General features: G+C 33.7%; 1 protein-coding gene across 3 annotated transcripts; it reads right to left on the bottom strand.

The window, feature by feature from the left end:
- Nucleotides 1-1,458: 1,458 nt before the first annotated feature.
- Nucleotides 1,459-21,453, bottom strand: DEPDC1 (DEP domain containing 1). Of its 3 annotated transcripts, XM_045988313.1 has the most exons (12): nucleotides 21,323-21,453; nucleotides 19,203-19,468; nucleotides 16,103-16,259; nucleotides 15,537-15,655; nucleotides 14,996-15,126; nucleotides 13,123-13,170; nucleotides 10,245-10,385; nucleotides 7,889-8,740; nucleotides 7,259-7,431; nucleotides 5,348-5,524; nucleotides 3,825-4,010; nucleotides 1,459-3,135 (listed from the first exon to the last, which is right to left on the bottom strand). In XM_045988313.1, exons 1-12 carry the CDS (start codon nucleotides 21,368-21,370, stop codon nucleotides 2,995-2,997), a joined length of 2,439 nt encoding a protein of 812 aa, XP_045844269.1. In that variant the 5' UTR covers nucleotides 21,371-21,453; the 3' UTR covers nucleotides 1,459-2,994. The 3 variants fall into 3 exon arrangements, with proteins under 3 accessions (XP_045844269.1, XP_045844430.1, XP_045844343.1); XM_045988474.1 differs by lacking the exon at nucleotides 3,825-4,010; XM_045988387.1 differs by lacking the exon at nucleotides 13,123-13,170.
- Between the last annotated feature and the right edge of the window lie 264 nt (nucleotides 21,454-21,717).

Genomic DNA, 21,717 nt, shown 5'->3' with positions numbered 1-21,717 from the left:
ATCGAGTAGAAACATACTGTGAAATGCGAAGGCAGAGATTTGGTATGAAAGGAGTTTTAATTAGCAGAGATCTTGTGAAGCTCAGTATAAGGAAAGAGGAAAGGATTGGGGAGTTGAACATAGGCTTGGCTCAGTTCAAGATTTAAATATATTGGCTCTTTTGATTTTCAAAATAACTTGGTTAGGTGCACGTTATTATTCAAATTTTATAGATTAAGAACCTAAAGAGTTTAAGTTTCCCAAGGACAGAATGTAGTCAGTAGAAAATGTCACATACTCTCCACTTCTAAATGTTACGTAACTGTCCTGGACAATATGTGGGGAGAGAGGATCATTATAACACAACCATTAGCAGAAACAATCGGGGATGGTTGGTGGCAAGAACTACAGTTTATAAAACAACCAGACATCATTTGATTTGGTATAACCTGCATATCATCCTCCCCATCCTGCTTTACTCTTAGCAGCTGACTTTCTTAGTTCCTAAGAAACTAAAAGCAATTAGAAGAGAATTTCTGTAAGCCATCAAATCCAATCAACCAATCTATATTTGAACTTAAATACTCTGCCTTTTTTCTGACAGTATGGAAAGTATGGAATCTGTCCATGTTCTAGCTGAAGGCTAAGCCCTTTACTGTGTATTGCGACCCAAGTTTTCATATACTCAAGAATATTGCTTCTGAAGATACTCATACTTTCCTTCCTCATCAAATTTTTCCCTTCATACTAGGTTAAAATTTTTCAGCCAGTGTGTACAATCAGAACTTTCATCTTCTAACTAAACAGCAGTTTAATAAGACTCAATAATTGTTCACAATTTTGTTTGGCTCATGTCTGCCTAAAGAAACTCAGAGGACACAAGACTATGTTTTTGCTAAGATCTCTTCTAGTGCTAGAATTTGAGGTAATTCTAATAATAATTGTTAATATTTAATAGAGTGCTGTTTCTAGACTAGACACTGTGCTAAACACTTGCATGTATTATATTTAATTCTCACAACAATTCTAAAAGAGAGATACTATTATAATCTTTATGGTATAGATAAGGAAAGTAGAACTTAGAACAGTTAATTTGCCTGAGGTTACATAGTAAATAGCACAGTAAAATTCAAACCTGACTTCACAATTCATGTTATTAAATTGGTACACCAATTTTGTAATCTCAATTGCATGTACACTACTGCAGATGAAAAGTTACTGACTTTATAATATTTATAATTTAATATGAATGGATACAAAAGCAAAATTGTTAGAAAATCCATGATAATTTTTATCCAATATGCAACAGAATTCACATAATTACATATCTTTTTTTCTTAAAATCTTATTTATTTGATAGAGAGAGAGAGGAGACAGTGCAAGTGAGGGGAGGGGTAGAGGGAGAGGGAAAGAGAATCTCAAGCAGGCCTCACATCCAGTGCAGAGCCTGAAGTGAGGCTAGATCTTACAACTCTGAGATCACGACCTGAGCAGAAATCAAGAGTTGGATGCTTAACTGACTGAGACATCCAGGTCCCCCATTATACAACTTTAAAGAGGAAAATTTTAGCATATAGACACCTTGGAAAAAGACCTAATTTGGTCCTATAGTTTTATAGCTAAGGGCAAAAGATAGGAGTTACCATTTTTTGTCCAGGTTTTTAATAAAAAGTAGTAATTTCAAATGAAACATTGTCATTTTATAGCATATTACATTGAGAAATCAAGTTATTGAATAGTAAGTGTCTATTAAGTCTCGGACATTATATAGCTTTACACATATAGAATGGATATTAAATAATCTTGGAGTAAAATATGGAAGAAAAACCCCTTCAAGTTTGTATTTAATAAAGCAGAAATATGAATAACCTTGTATTAAGATGAGAAGTGTTTATAATTTGCATTTTCATCCAATGAAACAATAAAGCCAAGCTGGGCATTTGCTTAAATGCTTATAAAAATTGTTTAGGGACTGATTCTTAAAGTTGGCTGAATACTGGAATCGCCTCGAGAGTTTGAAAAATACTGACGCCTACTGATAAAACATAGAGCCTGAGCATTATTGTTTTAAAACTTTCTAGGTGATTCTAATATGCAACAGTTTGAAAACACTAGCTTAGAGAACTGTTACATAACTAAAGAGGTGAGTCTTCAGCTGAAGGACATCCCATGACTTGATTTCAGGGGATATACTGTTATTTTAAGTATCTGAAAGGTATATCTCCCTTGATTAGAAAATACACAAAGGAAGAAATTTTCTATTTTATTCATCATTTTCTCTCCCTATTTGGAATAATAAAGGGCACATAGTAGTTGCTAAATAAATTTTTTGAATGAATACATGATTGCCTTCTACTTCTTTTACATCATTATCTTCTAGTAGATACATGAACATAAGGCAAAAGACATTTATTGAAAAATTGAATGATTGAAGCAGTTTTGATAAGCATTTAAAGCAAAGTGAAGACTTACATGTATATATTTTAAAAACACACATATATATAAATAGATCAAAAGTAGAAAAAGAACATACAAAAGAGTGCAACATTTAGCATAGAGAATTCACTGAGTTTTCCAATATTCTTCACATTCTTTTACTTAGAAACAAGAATACCCCTAAACAACTAGTACTTTAGCTAATATTCGTAAGTACATGTACAGATAAAGTTAATTTTTTTTTAAAAAACAGTATTACAGCTTAATCTTGACATGTCAGTTTTCAAAATTCAAGTAAGTAAAATTTTAGCACACACCATAATAGCTTTTACAGGTGCTGTATTAAAAAAAAGATTCCTTGTTAAAGTATCTGGTACCACTTTTGCTATTTGTTCTCAGTTGGTACCGATTAGCTTCTTAGCAGTCTTACACTGGTAAAAAATTACTTTGGTACCTCTTTACATATTTTTCTTAGAAAAATCTTATTAATAAATAGATTTCTATTTTAGAAGCTAGATTCTTAGATATGGCTTCATTTACCAAAGTTCCACAGGTATTACATTGTAATTTTTAATTCAGTTAGTATCTTAGACTTCGAAACTTTGGTTTTTTTAAAATTAGCATTGGTTGTTTGATTGTAGGTTTGTCACCAAAAAGGACTGCTTCACTCTCCGTGGTTGGAAATCTTTTCTGATATATCAAGGGATATTCCTTCTGAAACTTAAAAACAAGGTGAGAAATTAGAGGGTATTGTACATTTATTATCCTAGCTAAAGCCAGTGTTCAACATAAGAATTCAGTGCCTTTCTCAAACATGTATTTCGGAAGTGAGTATCCTTTCAATTTATCCTTGCCTTTCCCTTTGCTTTCTCATATATGAAAGGTGTAATGTAAGATTTCTTAGATCCAAGTTAGCATTAATATTCTAGGTTTCTCTTCTAATGTATTCTCCTCCTAAATTCCAGATCTTTCTTTCCATTTGTAACACCTGTGAAGGTCATAATGATTTAGTATATTTCATATTTGAGTATCCCAGACCTGGAATTAAACTTGCCAGAATCATGTTGTTACCAGATTTTGATGGAGATTTAAAATTCTAAATGGTAATAATGAGTCAGTAGAAGTTGTATATTATAATAAAAATATCTTAATTGTTCTCCCAGGCTAATCTAAACTATGATTATAAGAAGGAAGAGTATCTGTTATTATTATTATTATTATTTTTTTTATTGTTTAAATTTCAGGATAAAGAGTAAAGCCAGGCAAGTAGGGTATATACATAGCCTATATATATAGTATCTAAAATCTAAAATATTAGAATGAGAAATTAGATTCTTAATTTTATTAAATAATAATCAGCAACAGCATAATGAAAAATATTATGATTGAGAACTTTTTCATTCTCTTACCTGTTTTAGTTTTTTCCTTTTCTCCTTTAGAGGCAAACTCTTGTTTTTAATAATATTCTCTAAAAGTTCTGTAATTGCAGCTTGTGAGGTAGACACTTTTTGTTCATCAAACTCCTGAGCACTAATCTGCTTACAATATGAGTACGTTGGCAAAGGAACAATCAGTCCATCTCCAGGATTTTTAATCTGTCGTGAACAAAATGGTATAATCCAAGTCTATTCTGTTCATGTTCCTATTTGCTTAGGGTTCTTTCGATGAGACTTAGTATCTATTAATTTGCTATCAAACATTTAATACTTTAAGAAAACTGTATTATGCAGTAGAGTAGCGATAAATCCCAGAATATAAATCCCAGACCCACAATCTACTAGCTTTGTAGCCTTGAGCAAGTTTTTCTACTTCTTTTGGTCTGTTTCCTCATCTGTAAAATGGGAATTACAAAAGTTAATGTATATAAAGTGCTCAGCACAGAATAAGTATTAAAGTCATCCATTATCATTATTGCCATTAACCATGAATTTTATTCTTTTAACTACAAAACAATAAAAATCAAAATAATGCTTTAATTCATTTTAAAACATTACTGTTCTGACATAGTAATAATATTTATCTACTGTTTTTGAGGTGTAGGAGCACGAGCATATACTGTATGCTGATAACAGAAGGAAATTGTTAAGTATAATTATAATAAGCCAGGGCAATATTAGAATGGTATATATGGGAAGAAACATAGTATGAAATATAGGTGCTCAGCAGCCAAAAACTGAATATAACAGACATCTTGTTTTTGGTTACTCAGCATTCCTTCTCTCCTTCTTTTAATAGTTGCTTCACATTCTAGCTCCAGTATCCTCATCCCCCACCCTGCCCAATTTTTAAAAAATTTATTTATTTGAGAAAGAGAGTGCAAGAAGCAGAGGGAATGGGACTAGCAGACTTTGCACTGACTGTAGAGCCTGATGTGGGGGCTCAATCTCACGACCCTAGATCATGACCTGACTCAAAATTAAGAGGCAGATGCTTAACGGAGCCACCCAGGTGTCCCTGCCCTCACTTTTTTTGAAGAGAAGATTCTCCTCTAATCTATGTAGAGCCAGAATATGATCCTGTCTCCAATGCACTTACCCGGAACCACCTAAAGGATGTGTTTTTAGCCTAGACTGTCCAGAGGCACGTAGTAGTTGCCTTGTGAAGAACTTTTCAAATTGGTAGGTAAAGGGGTAGTTCTTTCTCCTTTTGGATTAAAAATGCAAGTCTGTGACTTAAGAGCTTTAATCAGCCATATGCCCCCTATCATGTGAAGGAGCCATTTGTTAAAAAAGGACCAAAATGGAAATAAGAGATGAAGAGATGGAAACAATTTTATTGCTATTTGAGTCCCCAGATTCTGTCTATATTCCTGACTTTTAGAGGTTATTTATGTGAGCTAATAAAGACTTCCTTTTTAATTAGGCTAGTTTGAGATGAGTTTGCCTCTTGGAACTGAAATAATGCAGAGAATTTTAAGATTTACAATACATACATAGCCCTTTTTTAAGTAGTCAAGATGTTTATCCACTGCAGTCTGTAAGTAAGAGGGCACTTGAAGAATTTCCTGGTGATGATCCATTAAGAAAGAAACTAATCTTGTAGCAAGAAGCTCATCAAGATCCACTTCTTCAGCACAGCATAGCACACACCGAGAAAAAGTGTGTATCATCTAGAAACATATTAAAAGATGTGAATGTAAAAACCTAAGCATTTATATAAATAAGAGTATCAGGAATTTCTGGGTATCATGCTAAAGTACTGAGAAAAAGTGATAAGCAGACTTCAGCTTAAAAATGAGGACAATTAATTATATTAGATAGGTAAAAACATATTATTCTTTTTAAAGTACTTTTTAATATTTCCTTAATATAATTCCAAAGGATTATAAAGGGCTTAGTTTTTTCTTTAATTTTGTCACAATTTTATTGGTAAATGCCATTGGTTCCATTAGTAACATATAGATATGTCACTTAAAGAATGTCAAAGAACAATGACTTATTACATTAAGTTAACCCCATAAAACACAAACTAGAAGAATACATAACATGTAAACATTAGTGATAATGAGGTTGGTACCATTTAGCTTTTGAAATTCTAGAAAATAGCTTTTAATCTTTATTCTGTCAGTTTTTAAAGACAATACATACATTTTTCAATTCCATCATAAGGAGTCTTCAAATCCTGGAATAAATTTTGTGTTTCAAAAGTCATTTACTCTCATTCATATCCATATTATCCACTAAGTGTAAGACACTCAAACACATACCTCATTCTAAAATAGTTATAGAATTCTAAGGATTTAGCATATAATAGATGAGGAACATATTTACTGAATTAAAATAGTTTTGGTTTTATTCTTACATGTCAGACATGTTTTCCTCTCCTTCCATGACTGAGTCCTCAGCTTTTTATTCATCCTTCCTAGCTTTATAGAGCTCATTTATTCTCAAAGCTCCAACTACTACTTCTCTCCAAATAATCTGCCTTCTGACCTAATCTTTCTTCACTAAGCTCACATTTCTAATAGTCTGTTGGATAAATTTCACTTGGATGTACTATAAACTCAAACTCAAAAAGTATTAAAACTGAAATTATTTTCTTTCTACTCATGTCTCTCAAAATATATTCCTCTATAAACCTCCCTACGCCTTTTAATGGTCACAATTACTCAAGAATAATTCTTCCTTTTTAGTTTGGGTCTATCATTGCTGAAGAACTGTCCTTAATGAGTGGAAGAATAGAGCTCAGCTCCAGATTCCTTGCTATAAGAAAAATCATTTGAAGCTGCACTGAGGAAGTGGCAGCTCTTGAAAAGAGAGAGTGAGTGAGAAAGAGAGATTAGATACTATTTTAAGAGTTCATTTTCAATCAATATCTGGATAAAATGCTTCCACCCTCATCCTCTTATGGAGACTGAGACTGCTTTGTAGTAGTTTGTCCCAATTTCTTGCCCACAGTGAAATGCTATCCTAATTCACATATTTCATCAAATACAACTTTCCCACTACCACAAGATTTCTATTAATTCTCTCATTTACAAAGTTATAGTGCCCGTATACTTTTAACCATGCTTATATTTTCTCTTTCTTCCTCACCAAACAGAATTTGTACAAGGCAATGGAATATGGTCTGATAATTCAGGTCTATCAATATGATGTGTTAGGAGTGAAGAGGCAAAGTGCTCAAAGATAAAGATCAGGATATGAAAGTTTAGCATACTGGGCACAAAAGATTAATGCACCAACATTCTGCTACTAAGAAAGATACTTTTAAGAGCCTTTCTATCCTAAGAATCTAGGATTTTGAGAACACAATATCACTCAAGTAGTGCTTTTGGGTGATTTGCTTTTCTTTTTTTAGTTTATGAACCAGGGCTTATTCTTTCCTTAAGAAATTAACTTACCAGCGATCTTGTACCCATTGCATCATGAAGTTGGGGCATCTCAACATTCTGACTCATTCGGGAAATCATGCGCATTAAAAGTTGAAGCTTTCTACGATTTGATGGGGGAAGTAACAAACAACATAACTGTAGTGCATCGATGGCAACCCTCTCTAAATGAGGTTGCAGGAAACCTAGAAGGCAAAATTACACCCCACCCCCCAAAAAAATCATCAATGACACTAAATTGCTTTCATACTCTGAGCATACACAATTACATGAAGAATATAGTTATATAAATACTAAAATAATTTTAGTAATAATTTCTTTTAACTATCCCTAGAAATTTCCACATTGCTCAAAAGCTGGTAGATTCTCATTACTTTCTTCATAACCTATTTGAGTATTAACACCCTTTACCTACTGCAAATAAAGTGACTCAGAATAAGTTAAAATGAGGTAAAAGAAAATAAGTGCTTTAGGTAAGTAGTATAAAACTTGGTTATGCCATGACAAAGTCTTTTGCAATAAAAACATTTCCTTTTGGAGGAAAAATATAAAGCAGTTTCAGAGAAGAAAAGACAGGTGAACAAAACACAGTTAGTAAACACTAAAAGTTAATATTACATGCATTGAAATCATCAACCTTACTTTGTGTGCCAGTCAACAAAGAAGAAGCTGGAGGTAAAGAATTTCCTGAAAGTTCTATCGTACTTTTGCAGAGTCTTTTATTGATTGTTGTACTAGACTCTCCGAGTTCACTTTCCATAGCTGTTTGTACACTTGTGCTGCCTTGTCCGAGATTTGGTTTCATGATAATTTCAGCCACTGGCATATTGATATAACTATTCCTTCTTCTACTAGTTCTTAAATGTAAACTCTGAGATCTACAAAGCTGTTTTGAGTTGCATTTCCCATTACATAACTCCTCTTGGTCTTGAACAGTCAAAGTAGAGGTTCTCTTAAAACCAACACAGAGTGGCTTTTGATTACTCTCCTCTGAATGAAGATTCATTAGGGATTCCTGTTTACTCTTAGACTCTAAAAACTGCTTATTATTTTGTCCTTCTATATTCAGAACAGATTGATGGAAGGCACTGAAGACCTCTTTACTTGCACTCCCTGGTAAGTCTATAATTCCTTCTAAAGAATAGCACCTCGGTTTGATGTTAGAGGATAGAACATGCATATTACTTAAGCCTATTAAATTATGACAACTTCCTCCCATTATGTCATTAGCACTGGCTCTTCTATTTTTAAAATTAACTAGCTGCATTTTCTTAGCACATTTTTCTTGAAATCCTTGATCACTTATCTGCAGTCTCTTAGTAGTATCTGATTCTTCTTTGTTTTTGTCTTTATGAAGCAGACTGAGAAGAAGACACTCAGTTGATTTGAAGGAATTCAAATTGTTTAAGCGAAGGATTTTTGAAGACTGTGGATCATCTTGGATTTTATGTATCCCACTGGATCTATCTGAAACTGTGACGTAGCCACAAACAACTACCAGGAAATGAAACAAAAATTAAAATGCAACTGTGTGACAGTGGGCAAAAATAAAACAAAAACAACAGTAAAGTTAAAAAAATAAAGCATCACTATAGTATATATTGTTAGTATAGTACAAATAGCAGTTGCTTAATTCAGAAGCCACTTAAATAGGACACATGCAACATTCAGTTACAAAGTGCAAGACTAGAGGTTTTCCAACTTGTGACATAAATAACTTTAAAGTTTATTTCAACAGTCTAAATTATAATTGAGTCAAATACATCAAAAAAACTAGTTTCCGTCTATGAGTATTAGAAAGCTCTTAATTATAAGACAACTATAGTATAATAAAACTTATATATTTGGTCTTTGTCTCTACTACCTGGTGTAGTGCTTTTAAGAGGCTTGGAATTTTCATTGGAAGGGGAGATGAACCATGAGAGATTATGGACTCTGAAAAACAACCTCAGGGTTTTGAAGGGGCGGGGGATGGGAGATTGGGGAACCAGGTGGTGGGTAATAGGGAGGGCACGTATTGCATGGAGCACTGGGTATGGTGCAAAAACAATGAATACTGTTACGCTGAAAATAAAAAAAAATAGTGAAAAAAAAAGAGGCTTGGAATTTTCAGAGTGACAGGAGTCTTTGTTATTCATAATGCACCTGTTTGAGTATATCTGAGTTTATGCTAATGAGGTGATTTAGGACTGGACTAGAGAAGGTTGGAATTTTCAGCCTACCTCAGACCTCCTTGGAGAGGGGGATGTGGGTTGAAGACTGAGTGCAATCACCAATGACCAATGATTTAATCAATCATGCCTATGTAATTAAACATCAATTAAAACTCTGAGGTGACAAGACTAAGGGAGTTTATGGGTCGGTGAGCATATGGACATGGTTGGGAGGATGGCATTCCTGGAGAGGGCATGAAAGATCTGCACAGCCCTTACTTCCGTATCTTGCCCTATGTACTTAAACTTTCATATGGCTGTTCTTGACTTGTATCCTTTAAAAAACTGGTAGTGATTAAATAAAGCAGTTTCCAGAGTTCTGTGAGTTAAAATCAATCATTAAATCCAAGAAAGGTTGTGGGAACCCCCAAACTGGTAGTTGGGCAGAAGTGTAAGTAAGCCTGAGGACCTCATTTATAGACACCTGAATGGAGGGCAGTCTTGTGGAGGTGAGCACTTAATTGGTGTTTACATTAACTCTATGGTTAGTATCAAGATTGAAGGATTTTGTGCCTAACTTGTGGGGTCTAGTGTAATTTTGGGTAGTCAGTGTCAGAAATGAATTGAATTATAGGGCACCAAACTGATGTGAAGAACTGGTGTTGGAATGACATATTTAAATTATTGGAAAACAACATAACAGGAACCAGAGTATTCCCAAATTTTAAAATAATTCATAGCTTGCCACCTTTATATTTACCTACGTTTTTTGATCTTTTAAATTATGGAAGACTTGAAAATGTTAATAAAATAAATTTAAATAATAAGTAAAAATCCATACATACCCAAAATGCTTACAAATAATTCATAATATTCAAACGTAAGCAGAGGTTCAGGGAGCTCTAGAAAATAATCTGCTATTGTTCTGAATACATCTCGTTCAAATCCAACATAAGTTGGATTATTCATATCATTACTTCTTGGCCCTAAGACACAGGAGGCAAAAAAATTGGCAAAATTTATTTTATTTCAAATAAAAATTTTAAATTTTAAAAAGTATAAAACCTGTATTTCATGAAGGAGCTAAGTTTAACAACTTCTGTCACAATTCAAAAATCTGAAGAGTTGTGCATACCTCATTCTTTCTTATTATGTTTTTATAAGAAATCACTACAAGCAACTACTAGCATTTTGTTTTAATATTTATATACTTGAAAATTGTCTAGAGGGCAAAATTTGAAATACATTTTATTTTATTTTTAAAGATTTAATTTATTTATTTGACAGAGAGAGATATCATAAGTAGGCAGAGAGGCTGGCAGAGGGAAAGGAGAGACAGCTTCCCGCTGAGCAGAGAGCCTGATGTGGGGCTCGATCCCAGGACCCTGAGACCATGACCTGAGCCAAAGGCAGAGGCTTAACCCACTGAGCTACTGAGGTGCCCCAAAATATATTTTAAAATGTTCTTAAAAGAATCATTCTTGTTCGTTAGTGTTTTACTCAGAAATAAAATCTGATCTCATGTTACAGATGAAAAAAGTGAAGCTCAGAGTAACTTGCCTAAAATGAAAGCCATTGGTGGCAAAGCTAGAATTAGAACTTAGAGCACTGTGAGAGCTAGACCTGTGACCTTGAGGTCTAACAACTAAAGTATGCCCTATGGATTATGTAATCAGAATCATCCAATATGCATATTAAAAATATAAGTTCCTCTGTACAGGCCAGGATTTATGGAGGCAAAGTTAAGAATTACTGACTTATAAATGTTTGCTTCTGGCTAATTTAGTAGTTTCCAAATGCTGATCTGGGAATCTTCACTCTAAGAATCTTCTGAGGTGTGTTGAATCAACTGAATGAAACCACCTAATGAATCAACCAAATCAGAATCTTTGGCTAGTTTCACTAGTTACTATAATATGCAATCAGGTTTGAGAGTCACTCTTCTATCCTTTTTTTTTTTTTTTTTTTTTTTAAGATTTTATTATTTGACAGAGAGCACAAGCAGGGGGAGTGGCAGGCAGAGGGAGAAGCAAGCTCCCCAAGGAGCAGGGAGCTCAATGTGGGGCTCGATCTGGGATTACGACCTGAGCCCAGGGCAGAAGGTAGATGCTTAACTGACTGAGCCACCGATGCTGTTCTTTCAAGTAATAATCCTTTTCTTCCCAAACCCAAATAATCTCTCACTTCTCTGTCTCCAAACTTTTGTATTGTCATACATATGAGCACATGCACTGAAAAAGGATTAAAAAAAAAATCAGACATATTTAATAGCTTAAAGACTAATATGGATTTACATAGAGCAAAAGTCTCAATATGTAAAATATAAATTTTGATAATCATTACAAAATTTATAAGACAAAATACTTTTACTAGAATTAAAATATAGAATTTATAGTTCGAGGATCTTGGTTTGAATGCATAGCTCTTTATATTATCAGTAGACTTTCAAAAGCCTTATTTTCTCTTCTGGAAAAAAAATGGGATAGTATATTAATCACTGATTCTTGTATGTCATAGGATTACTATAGGGATTAAATAATGACTACAAGTCTAAATACTACCTCTGGCTAGATATATTATTAATTTGGAATCTAGTAAATTATATCTTTGGTACCATTTAGGTATAACATAGACTGGTAAGAAAGAGAAGAAAAAAAATCCCTCACCATGAGATATTAGAGAAATCCTGAAAGTAAAAGTATCAGGGATGTTAACCATGAGCCAAGGTATGAGGCAGAAGGGCAGTTAGATGTGGGAAGGTAGAAAGAGAAACTCAAAAATCAAGCTTATGATTAAGATCTTTATTTCAGTTTGATAAAGAAAATATTTCTATTACATTATTTACTTTATTGCTATTTATTCTGTTATTTTGTCATATTGACACCCAGTGGACAACAAGGGAATATATACCTATCTTGAACTTTATTAATAAAATACTCATTTCATAAGAAGAAGAAAAATCCTTTTGTAAGAAAGCTATCAAAATATAATTTAACTTAATTTGATGATTTAGAAGCACATATTTCTGCATATTTTAAAACTGATTTTTAAAGCAATTAGGGTCTTCTACTTGAACTAAGGTCTCAAATTATAAAAATCAGTTATCGCTGATCATTATGGAAAAAACAACATGCTAAAAAAAGTGGTCTGCTGATTAGTGACAGATCATTTTCTTCCATTAATATAAAAGTCCCATTATTATATCTGATGGATATATTATATAACATATATATATAATATGTATATATCTGATGACAAGCATGTCATGAAGCACCTCAGTGTTGAAGCCTTGTACTAATGGCAAGGGGACTAAAGTAGATTTTATGAGACTATTTCTGATTGAACCTTTCCTGCTTGTAAGAGCTATATTACTTACAGGTTGTATATGATTCTAGAGGACTCACTAAGACAACTGATGTATGTTATACCTAAAAATTTTGTAAGACCCACTAACCTATGATTTTATGATTACAAAAACTGAGCGATACGTGATAAGATTGAATTATAAAACCACCATCTTCATAGGAAAAGTTAAGGACTCTATTCCACATGCAAGGAAATGTAATAATTTCTACTAGATTGTCATTTAAGCATCAAGAGAAATTGGCATACTCTAAATTTATCAGGACCTCTATGAATTATTTTAAAAATCTCTTTAGTTCTTGTTAAATACTATGAATATAAAACACATATATACATACATATTTTGCATGGTTAACTTACAGTTTGCTAGGCACTTCATGGCAGATAAGACCCAATGAGGAAGGTCATCTATACAAAAATATATTTACACTATTTAGTAAATCACACAACTTTTATGATAGTATATTAATACTTTACACTTACTATATACATATAATTATACCCACACACATATATGCATGTATATCTATATATATGCATGTATGTATATATATGTATATTACCAAGATTAAAAATTATTATATGTTTAACAAGACATAAAGCCAAAATAATATTTTAAATACAAATTTAAAACTTATAGAGATCTTGAGTTTGATGCTTTCCATGATACATAAAACAATTAGTTATCTCAAAACTGAGGATACATTATTTTGGTAGGGATTCATAAATAAACAAATGTTCATCCTTGTCCACTGCTACCATGTTTTCTTTATCTTCATTTCCATTCTAATTATAGCTATGCTATTTGAATATTATGGCTTTGAGTGAGATCTATGATTGAAATGAGCTATATTTGAATACTAGGGTGCTTTCACAGTGAGGCTTAAAATCTTTCATTTGTCACTAACTGAAATATGCTGCATAAAATCTTGTAGTTTTTGACACCAACACAAAAACCATACATACACTTGACTTGAAAAGTTTATGGTTATAAAGAATAGAAAGTCTGGGGGCACCTGGGTGGCTCAGTGGGTTAAGCTGCTGCCTTCGGCTCAGGTCATGATCTCCCGGTCCTGAGATCGAGTCCCACATCGGGCTTTCTGCTCAGCAGGGAGCCTGCTTTCCTCTCTCTCTCTCTCTGCCTGCCTCTCTATCTACTTGTGATCTCTCTCTGTCAAAATAAAATAAAATCTTTAAAAAAAAAAAAAGAATAGAAAGTCTGAATAAGAGAATATAGTGTTAAGTATGTGATTTTAGGTAATGAAAGATGGGACTGGACCAAAGCCATATGCATAAACAACATGATCTTAAGTTTTTGCTTTTTGTTCCTACAATTTAAACCTTAAAGTTCTTGCCAACAGAAAGAAACTCAAGTAATGCATACCACTTAACACTGCAGGCAGCAGTTGATTATAAAAAATGAGTTAATACTTTGAGATTTATTGATAGATTTTTTTTTTTTTTAAAGATTTTATTTATTTCACAGACAGATCACAAGTAGGCAGAGAGGCAGGCAGAGAAAGAGGAGGAAGCAAGCTCCCCGCGGAGCAGAGAGCCCGATGCGGGGCTTGATCCCAGGACCCTGGGATTATGACCTGAGCCAAAGGCAGAGGCTTTAACCCACTGAGCCACACAGGCACCCCTATTGATAGATTTCTTGAAGTGTTAAGTTTTGTAATGCATCTGGCTTGAATTATATCCCTAATTTTTCCATCTTTTATCTGAAATCAATATATTATATCTTTATATATAATACAAAGCTAGTAATCTTTAAAATACCAGCTTTGAGAGTTTGGGCTTATTTTATTGTGTGTTACCTCAGTTTTGCGTATATATCTTGAACTGTGTAAATTTATATGTAACTACTTATATAAGCTCCAGAAAGCCATGGACCATTTCTCTCTTATTCATCACTAAATCTTTAGCATAATGCCTGGTACACTGTAGGCCCTCACTAAAATGTAGTTAAGCAATAATCTTATTATATTTGCATACCTTTCAGATGTCTAGCCCTACCACTTAAAAAAACATGCCTAAGTACCACTTAGGTACTAAAATAATAGTATGAATAATATTCACTTAAAATGACTACTAAAGCACCTATGATAAAACAATAATCTCCCCTTGATGCTCTCTCAAAGTATTCTACTTTCTATATTTTTAGTCTCTCTGCACCCCCACTATAGCTGCAACCTATGCTAACAAGATTCTAACTTCTTTTATTGATACCAACCTGATTTGTCTTGTAGTATAACTATTCCATGTTTACTTGTATTGGTCATGTTGTACATTACGTATTGAGGAACTACTTGCTTTGGATTTATGAGTTCTTCTAGGGATGGCACACCTAAAATAGTTTGTAGGCTAAACAGAAGAAAGAAGATAAACTTCTTTTTCTCCATAAAATAAATGGAATAGGATATAAATATGAAAAAGAGTATTAATGGCAAACAAAGTATTCAGAGTATTTCTTTTCTTAAACCAAACTTACAAGGTTTATATTTAGTATCCACTTTCAAATGTATTTATCTTAGTAACCTTGGAAGGATTCCAATATAAGACTCCAAACTATATGTATAATTTTGATTCAAAGAAAAACAAATCATGCTGAAAACATTCTATTTCTACTATACTAGAACTATAGCAAGAGCATTTATTCAGAAACACATATAGGTTAAATTCTAAGCTTTTTTGCATTTGTATATCTTGATAAAAATGTCAAATTAACATTCTAAACACCTCTAGAACTTGGTTAGAGCTTAGTTTTAGCTTACTAGATCAGAGTAATATGTCTCCAAACTTCTTCAACATCTTCCTGGCTTATTTCTCTATTATAAACTGAGTTTTCTTGATCTCCACTGATTATTTCATGGTTCATTTCCTCTACATTTTCCTGGAAAAAAAAAATTACTTTGGTATAATGTTATGCTCAAATTAAGGAAATATTGAAGTGACACAATTCCTAATATTTTGTAATTTTATTGGTAAACAGTCCACAATGAAGCTATAAGGTATCCCCTAAAGAAATAATGTTAACATATGGTAATAGAGCATTCTGGTTTTGTAGCTACTCCTACCACCCTCAAACCAATTTAAAACAAAACAGACTTAAATTATACAAATAGTGTTTCAATATGTCTCACTACCATATTTATTATTGTTCCTATGTGTTCTATTGTTCTACTGTAAAACAATTTACACACGTTTTTGGAATACAATGTAGATTAAGAGACTTCAGTATTGGCCTCAAATATTAAAGATTTATATACTTTCAATGATTTTATAATTAAGTACATAGTAGTTATATTTAAACTAATAATTAGCAAAAGGGATGTTTTACCTGAGAGAAATGTAATCCAAGTTTTTTAGGCGTTCTACGAGATAAATTTCGTAATTTAAAAATGCTGTCTTTATCTTTGGAAAAGTTTTCTATGCTGTTTTTTCTCAATTCTGGATGCCTTCGTGGAAGACTTTTAAGCGGAGAATTTGCAGGAAATCTGGTTTAAAAATAATATGCGATTAAGTAATGTAAGATCAGAAACAAATTTTTAATGCCTGTTTATCTAAAATAAAAATCACAAAAGAACTGAATTTATTTATATTACCAAGGAATAAAGATTCTACATAAATCGATTTTCTCATTAAACCTTTAAAAAATATCTTAATAGTTTCCTATTCTCCTTAGTATACTCTACATATTTAACTTTATATCGGCATAATTTGGAGGTATTATTGGGATCAATTCTGTTGAAGAAGAAAATAGTGCCATTTTTTAAATTTCTCTGACAAGCTATCTATGATTTATATATATTTCTGACTTTTGTTGACTGTGTTTGTTCTAATTTCCAGATCTTGGTCTCTGTTACTCCTTTTGATTATAATGTTTTCCTCCCTCCAGTGTAATAAAGAATATTTCAACGATACAAAAAGTACAGAAAATAGTATAGATAACATGCACGTATGTAATCGTCAACCAATGCAATTGTTAACATTTTACTAAAGACTTCATTATTATTTTTTGTTAAATGAAAGAAATTCTTTGCTTATTCTTTTTCTTTCTTTCTGAGGGAAGCCATTAACTTGCAGTTAGTGTTATTTCTTTCTTGTTCATGTTTATACTTTTAATAAATATTCATTAACAATATGTATGGTTTTGTTTTTTCATTCTATAGTATCTTACACATTAAATATATGCATAAGTTTATAGTGACCTCAGAAGTTCTTTTATATTCCATAGTCCTAAAATATTTTTTATATTCCTTCATAAGAGTTTTATTTTCATATTTAGGTATTTAATCCATGTATAACTTATACCACGTTCCCATATACAGTTGACCTGTGAACATGGGTTTGAACACTTACACACAGGTTTTTTAAATCAGTGCAGTACAGTATTATAGAAGTGTTCTCTTCCTTATGATTTTCTTAATAACATTTTCTTTTCTCTAGCTTACTTTATTGTAAGGATACAGTTTATAATACATGTAACATACAAAAATGTGTGTTAATTGATTACGTATGTTAATAATAAAGCTTCTGGTCAATAGTAGGCTATTAGCAAAGTTTTAAGGGAGTCAAAAGTTACATGTGGATTTTTGACCATGCAAGGAGTCAGTGTCTCTGATCCCTGCATTATTCAAGAACCAACTGTATGTATGGGTTTGCTTTTTCAGTACTTAATTGTTTTAATTTAAGCCCAGATATCATATATGGCAATTCTCCCCTCCTTGTTTACTTCAAAACGACTTGAACTTTAGAATCTGCTTGTCACATTGTATAAAGGAATTATAAGGGATTTTGAATGAATATGCACTGAATTTATTTATCAATTTTGGGAAAAGGAACTCTTTTATTATACTAAATCTTTTCATTCATCAACAGGATATCCTTCTCCACTTACTACCTTCGATACAACTTTATAATTTTCTCCAGTAACGTCTTACACATTTTTGGTAAAGTATATTTATAAGTACTTTATAAAGTATATTTATAAGTACTTTATTACCATTATAAAAGACTAGAGGCAGAGAGACTAGTTGAAGAATTACACAGAGTTCCAGGTAAGAGAGAAAAATGGTCTAACAAAAAGAACTGTCAGGGTGGAGAGAGAAGTAGACAGAGAACTACTGAAGCAGTATAACAGACATGGTTTGTTAATTAAATTATATTTAAAGGGGAGAGGAAGGGAAAAGAAGCAAAGCAACTACAGGGAAACAGTATCATTCATCTAGGTATAGACATTAGAAGACAAAGTTCAGGTTAAGACATGATACTGATTTTTCTCTTTGTTGTATCTGGAATGCCTGATGGGCAAAAAATGGGTATAAATCTCAGAAGATATATTTGGGTTGGAAATTTTAAAGTTAAAAGGAAAGTAGGTGAAGACATGGTAAGAGATTGCCCAGGGAGAGAGGTGAAGTAAAGATTAAGTCTAGGCCTTTAAGAACCAGTAACAGCTATAGAATGAATAATAGCAAAGGAGCTCATAAAGGTGACTAAGCTATAGTTAGGAAAGGAGGGATTTGTAGAATGTTCTACAAAATGAACTATTCATATGCTTGTTATTGCAATTCACTTGTACAACATAAATCATCTTTGATACGGAGGCAAAAATCAACTTCTAAGACATTTCATTTGAAAACTACTAATTTTGTAGAGAAAAAAAGCATGGGTATTAGAATCCAAAGACTTCATTGAATGATATATGAAATAGAACCCTGTGTTCATGAGAGAAAAAGCAATTGTTGTGGCCTGAGGGAGTCAGAAAGTCACAGAGAAAGCTGAAATACAACGGACAGGAGAACAAATGTATTTACTAATCTGATAAATGTCTACAGTGTTTCAAGGTGGAAGAACAGATATCATACATATGTAACAAGATTAAATGAAGCATGGTCTCAGTTTCCTTATCTGTAAAAATGAGCTAATATTTATCCTGCTTAAATAGTCTGGGGATTAAATAAGAAAACATAAATCATAAAGCAGGGCTTCTGATACATGGTAAATCCTTAATAAATGTCTCTTTAACCTATGGTATATTTCTTCTATTATTTAAAGTTTGCTATTATTTATTTTACCACATGTATTCTTAGATTATATAAGATTATATGTTACTTGAGGGCAAGGACCTGTGAGAATTTGTCTTATTTAATAATCATCTGTTCTTGAATTGTTATAGCTTTCAGAATATGAAGAAGTGATAATATCTCACTCTTTCATCCCAATACCTATTTTATTTTATATACTATTTAACATTTAACAAGTTTTAATTGTGCAGCAATTAACTTTAACTTCTAAATGCTTTTAATTGTACTAAGAGCAGTAAGTTTTATAAAAAAAATTTTCTTCTGAAGAAGCTACAATTTTAGTAAAAGCATTATAGAAATGGAGTTAAATTTTGTTAAGTAATTCAATTTTGTAGCTACTTGTTTGTTCAGTACCTGAATAGCTGACGGTTGTCATTAAGATTTTCTGATCCCCATCTGCCTTTGATATCTTCAATTACATGATTCTTAAGAAATTTTCTCAGCAGTTGGAGAGTCTGTTGCCTTGTAACGTCAGGACCAAAATTGTTATTATTTCTCAATAGGTCATAAAGCCAATCCACTGCTTCTTCTGCTGTAAAACAATTGCCATATTTTTTAAAGTGCTGCCTGTGTTTTCGTAGAGGCATTCCTGCTCGAAAAGATGTGGTAATTTCATTCCACTGCAGAAAGAAAATATTTTTTTTAAATTAAACAACAAAAATTAGATATCTTACTGACTTGAAACAAAGTAGACAAAGAAAATTATTTTATTCACAACTGATTACATCATAAACATTCATTAAGCATCATTAAGAAATCATTCATCTTATTTACTACAGAAAATTTCAGATCTTATACTGATTTCTCTTTACTCTAGTATTGTAGTAATACTTCTTTGTAATAGTTTTTGACTAAAAGCACTTCATGGTCTGGTTGGCTTACTTAGGAAACCTACAAATAATGAAGAACTACAATGAACCTGCCTCTTAGTTTTCAATACAGAAAACATTTATTCCTTTTTAAAAAATCTCAACCAATATTAGTAAAATGCTGGTAGCATTTGTGTCAGATATTACTTTACATTCATTACTTCATTTTCATTCTCAGAATTCTATGAGTTGGTACTATTATTATCCCATTTTCATATAAGGAATATGAAGCACAGAGAGATTTAATAATTGGACCAAAGTCACCCAGCTTAATGATGAATCCAGGCATTTAAACCCAGGTTTGATTGACTCAAGAACCTGCATTCCTAACTACTATGCTGGTCAAATAAAATTCATGGCACGCAGTAGTTTTACTGGAAGATACCTTTAATGTTGAAGTACCTTACATATTTATGTGAAGGTTCCCAAAATGAACATAGAACAAGAGGGTAAATTAACTAAGCTTTAAGTCCTCTGCATATTGAATAACAGTGATGCACCTAGGTTTTAAAAAGATACTCATATTTTCCAAATTGTCCTCAAATAACCCAAACTTTCAGGTTTGTGGTAGCTATAATACTGAAGTACCAAGGTGGTGGTGGTGGTGTAAAGTACACACATCACTCTTTAAATGAAAAATCCTGTATTAGAGTCCAAGAAATCTGATTTGTAACCCCCAACTATGCCACGACAAGTTATGTTACCGGTTATCTAACCAATGCGGCCCCAACACCCACAACACAATAATTATTCTTTTCTTCCCACCACACCTCCCCATTTCATACATTTATTCAAGAAACGTATTGAGCTCTGACTTATTCATAGGATCTATAGATCACAACACACTTTCATATACGGTATCCTTTTGGGATATCCTTTAAGGTGGGTGTATACATTATTAGCCCGACTTTATCAATGTGGAAACTGAGGCTATCGTAAGTTAAGCCACTCTTCTAATGTCACGTACCCAGTGGCATTGGACTCTGTTGGATTGAGAATTTAAATGCACAAAGACATTGTATCCGAGTACAAACCCAGTGACTACCAACAGTGGTTCCCGTTGAGTATCTTAACTGTTCTGGGCTTAATTTTGAAATGGGCAACTGTTACCTAATGCGATTACAATCGGTAGATCCTGCATTAAATTCTACAGACCCAGCAAAACAAAGCCGTCACATTCGGGCTGTCCCCATTCTGACACTACTGGGTAACTGAACTCTTTCTCAGTTCTTCTTTAATCCTGATCGGGGTAGAGAATCAGACGTGGGGAGTGGCTAAAATCGGAATATTCTATGACTTTCCAGGGCACGCCGACAACTGCAGGCACAGGAGTCGCCTAAAAAAGGCTAGTGTGTGATGCGCAAACCCGGGGACGCGACCCTTTGGACTTACGGCTCATAGCCCAGACCCTCAAAGAAGGGGGATAGGCGTGTCCCGCAAGGGTTTCGCGATGCCTAATTCCCCCCACTCTCCTTTTCAGGGAACCAAGGGGCTCTGGGATCCATCTGTCCTCTCAAGACAAAAAAACTACAAACGTTTTCACGTAAAGGTGGTGGCGGCCATCGCTGCGGCTGGCCAAAGTCTAGCCATTCCGGGCGGTCTTACCAGTTTGGTGGCCCGATAAGGCCCGGGAGGAACACTCCGACTCTCCATTCCGCCTGGCGGGCCCGGAGGTCTGTCAGCGGCCAGCACAGTGCATGGCGGCGTTGGACGATACCGGAGCTCGGTGGCCCGGACGGCGGCGTGCCTATACACAACCGTCGGCGGCGCCGCGGATTTGAATAGCGCAGAGGGCTGCGCTGATTGGCCGCGCCTCGAAGTCACGTGCGCGCCGCCAGGACCGGCCGCCGTTGGCTTGCGCCGCGTTGCTGCTCCGTGCCCGGGCGCGAGCGGCGGATGCTTGGCAAGGTGTAGCCAGCGCGGGGGCCAGGCCCGTGGGATGGGCTCTGGGCCTCACTCGGCTGTCCTGGAGCTGCTTCTCCCTCTTGCGGTCGCAGGCG

The sequence above is a fragment of the Meles meles genome, chromosome 1 (genome assembly GCF_922984935.1).
Source record: "Meles meles chromosome 1, mMelMel3.1 paternal haplotype, whole genome shotgun sequence".
NCBI lineage: Eukaryota > Metazoa > Chordata > Mammalia > Carnivora > Mustelidae > Meles > Meles meles.
The sequence above is the reverse complement of the archived record's forward strand: the minus strand, read 5'-3'. Positions and strand labels throughout refer to the sequence as shown.

Excerpts from the sequence above, each read along its gene's own strand:
- DEPDC1 (XM_045988313.1), bottom strand. The coding sequence starts at position 21,370 with ATGGAGAGTCGGAGTGTTCCTCCCGGGCCTTATCGGGCCACCAAACTG. Across the intron at positions 19,469-21,322 it reads CTTATCGGGCCACCAAACTG|TGGAATGAAATTACCACATC; the intron begins GTAAGACCGCCC and ends TTCTTTCTGCAG. Across the intron at positions 16,260-19,202 it reads GACAACCGTCAGCTATTCAG|ATTTCCTGCAAATTCTCCGC; the intron begins GTACTGAACAAA and ends TTTTTAAACCAG.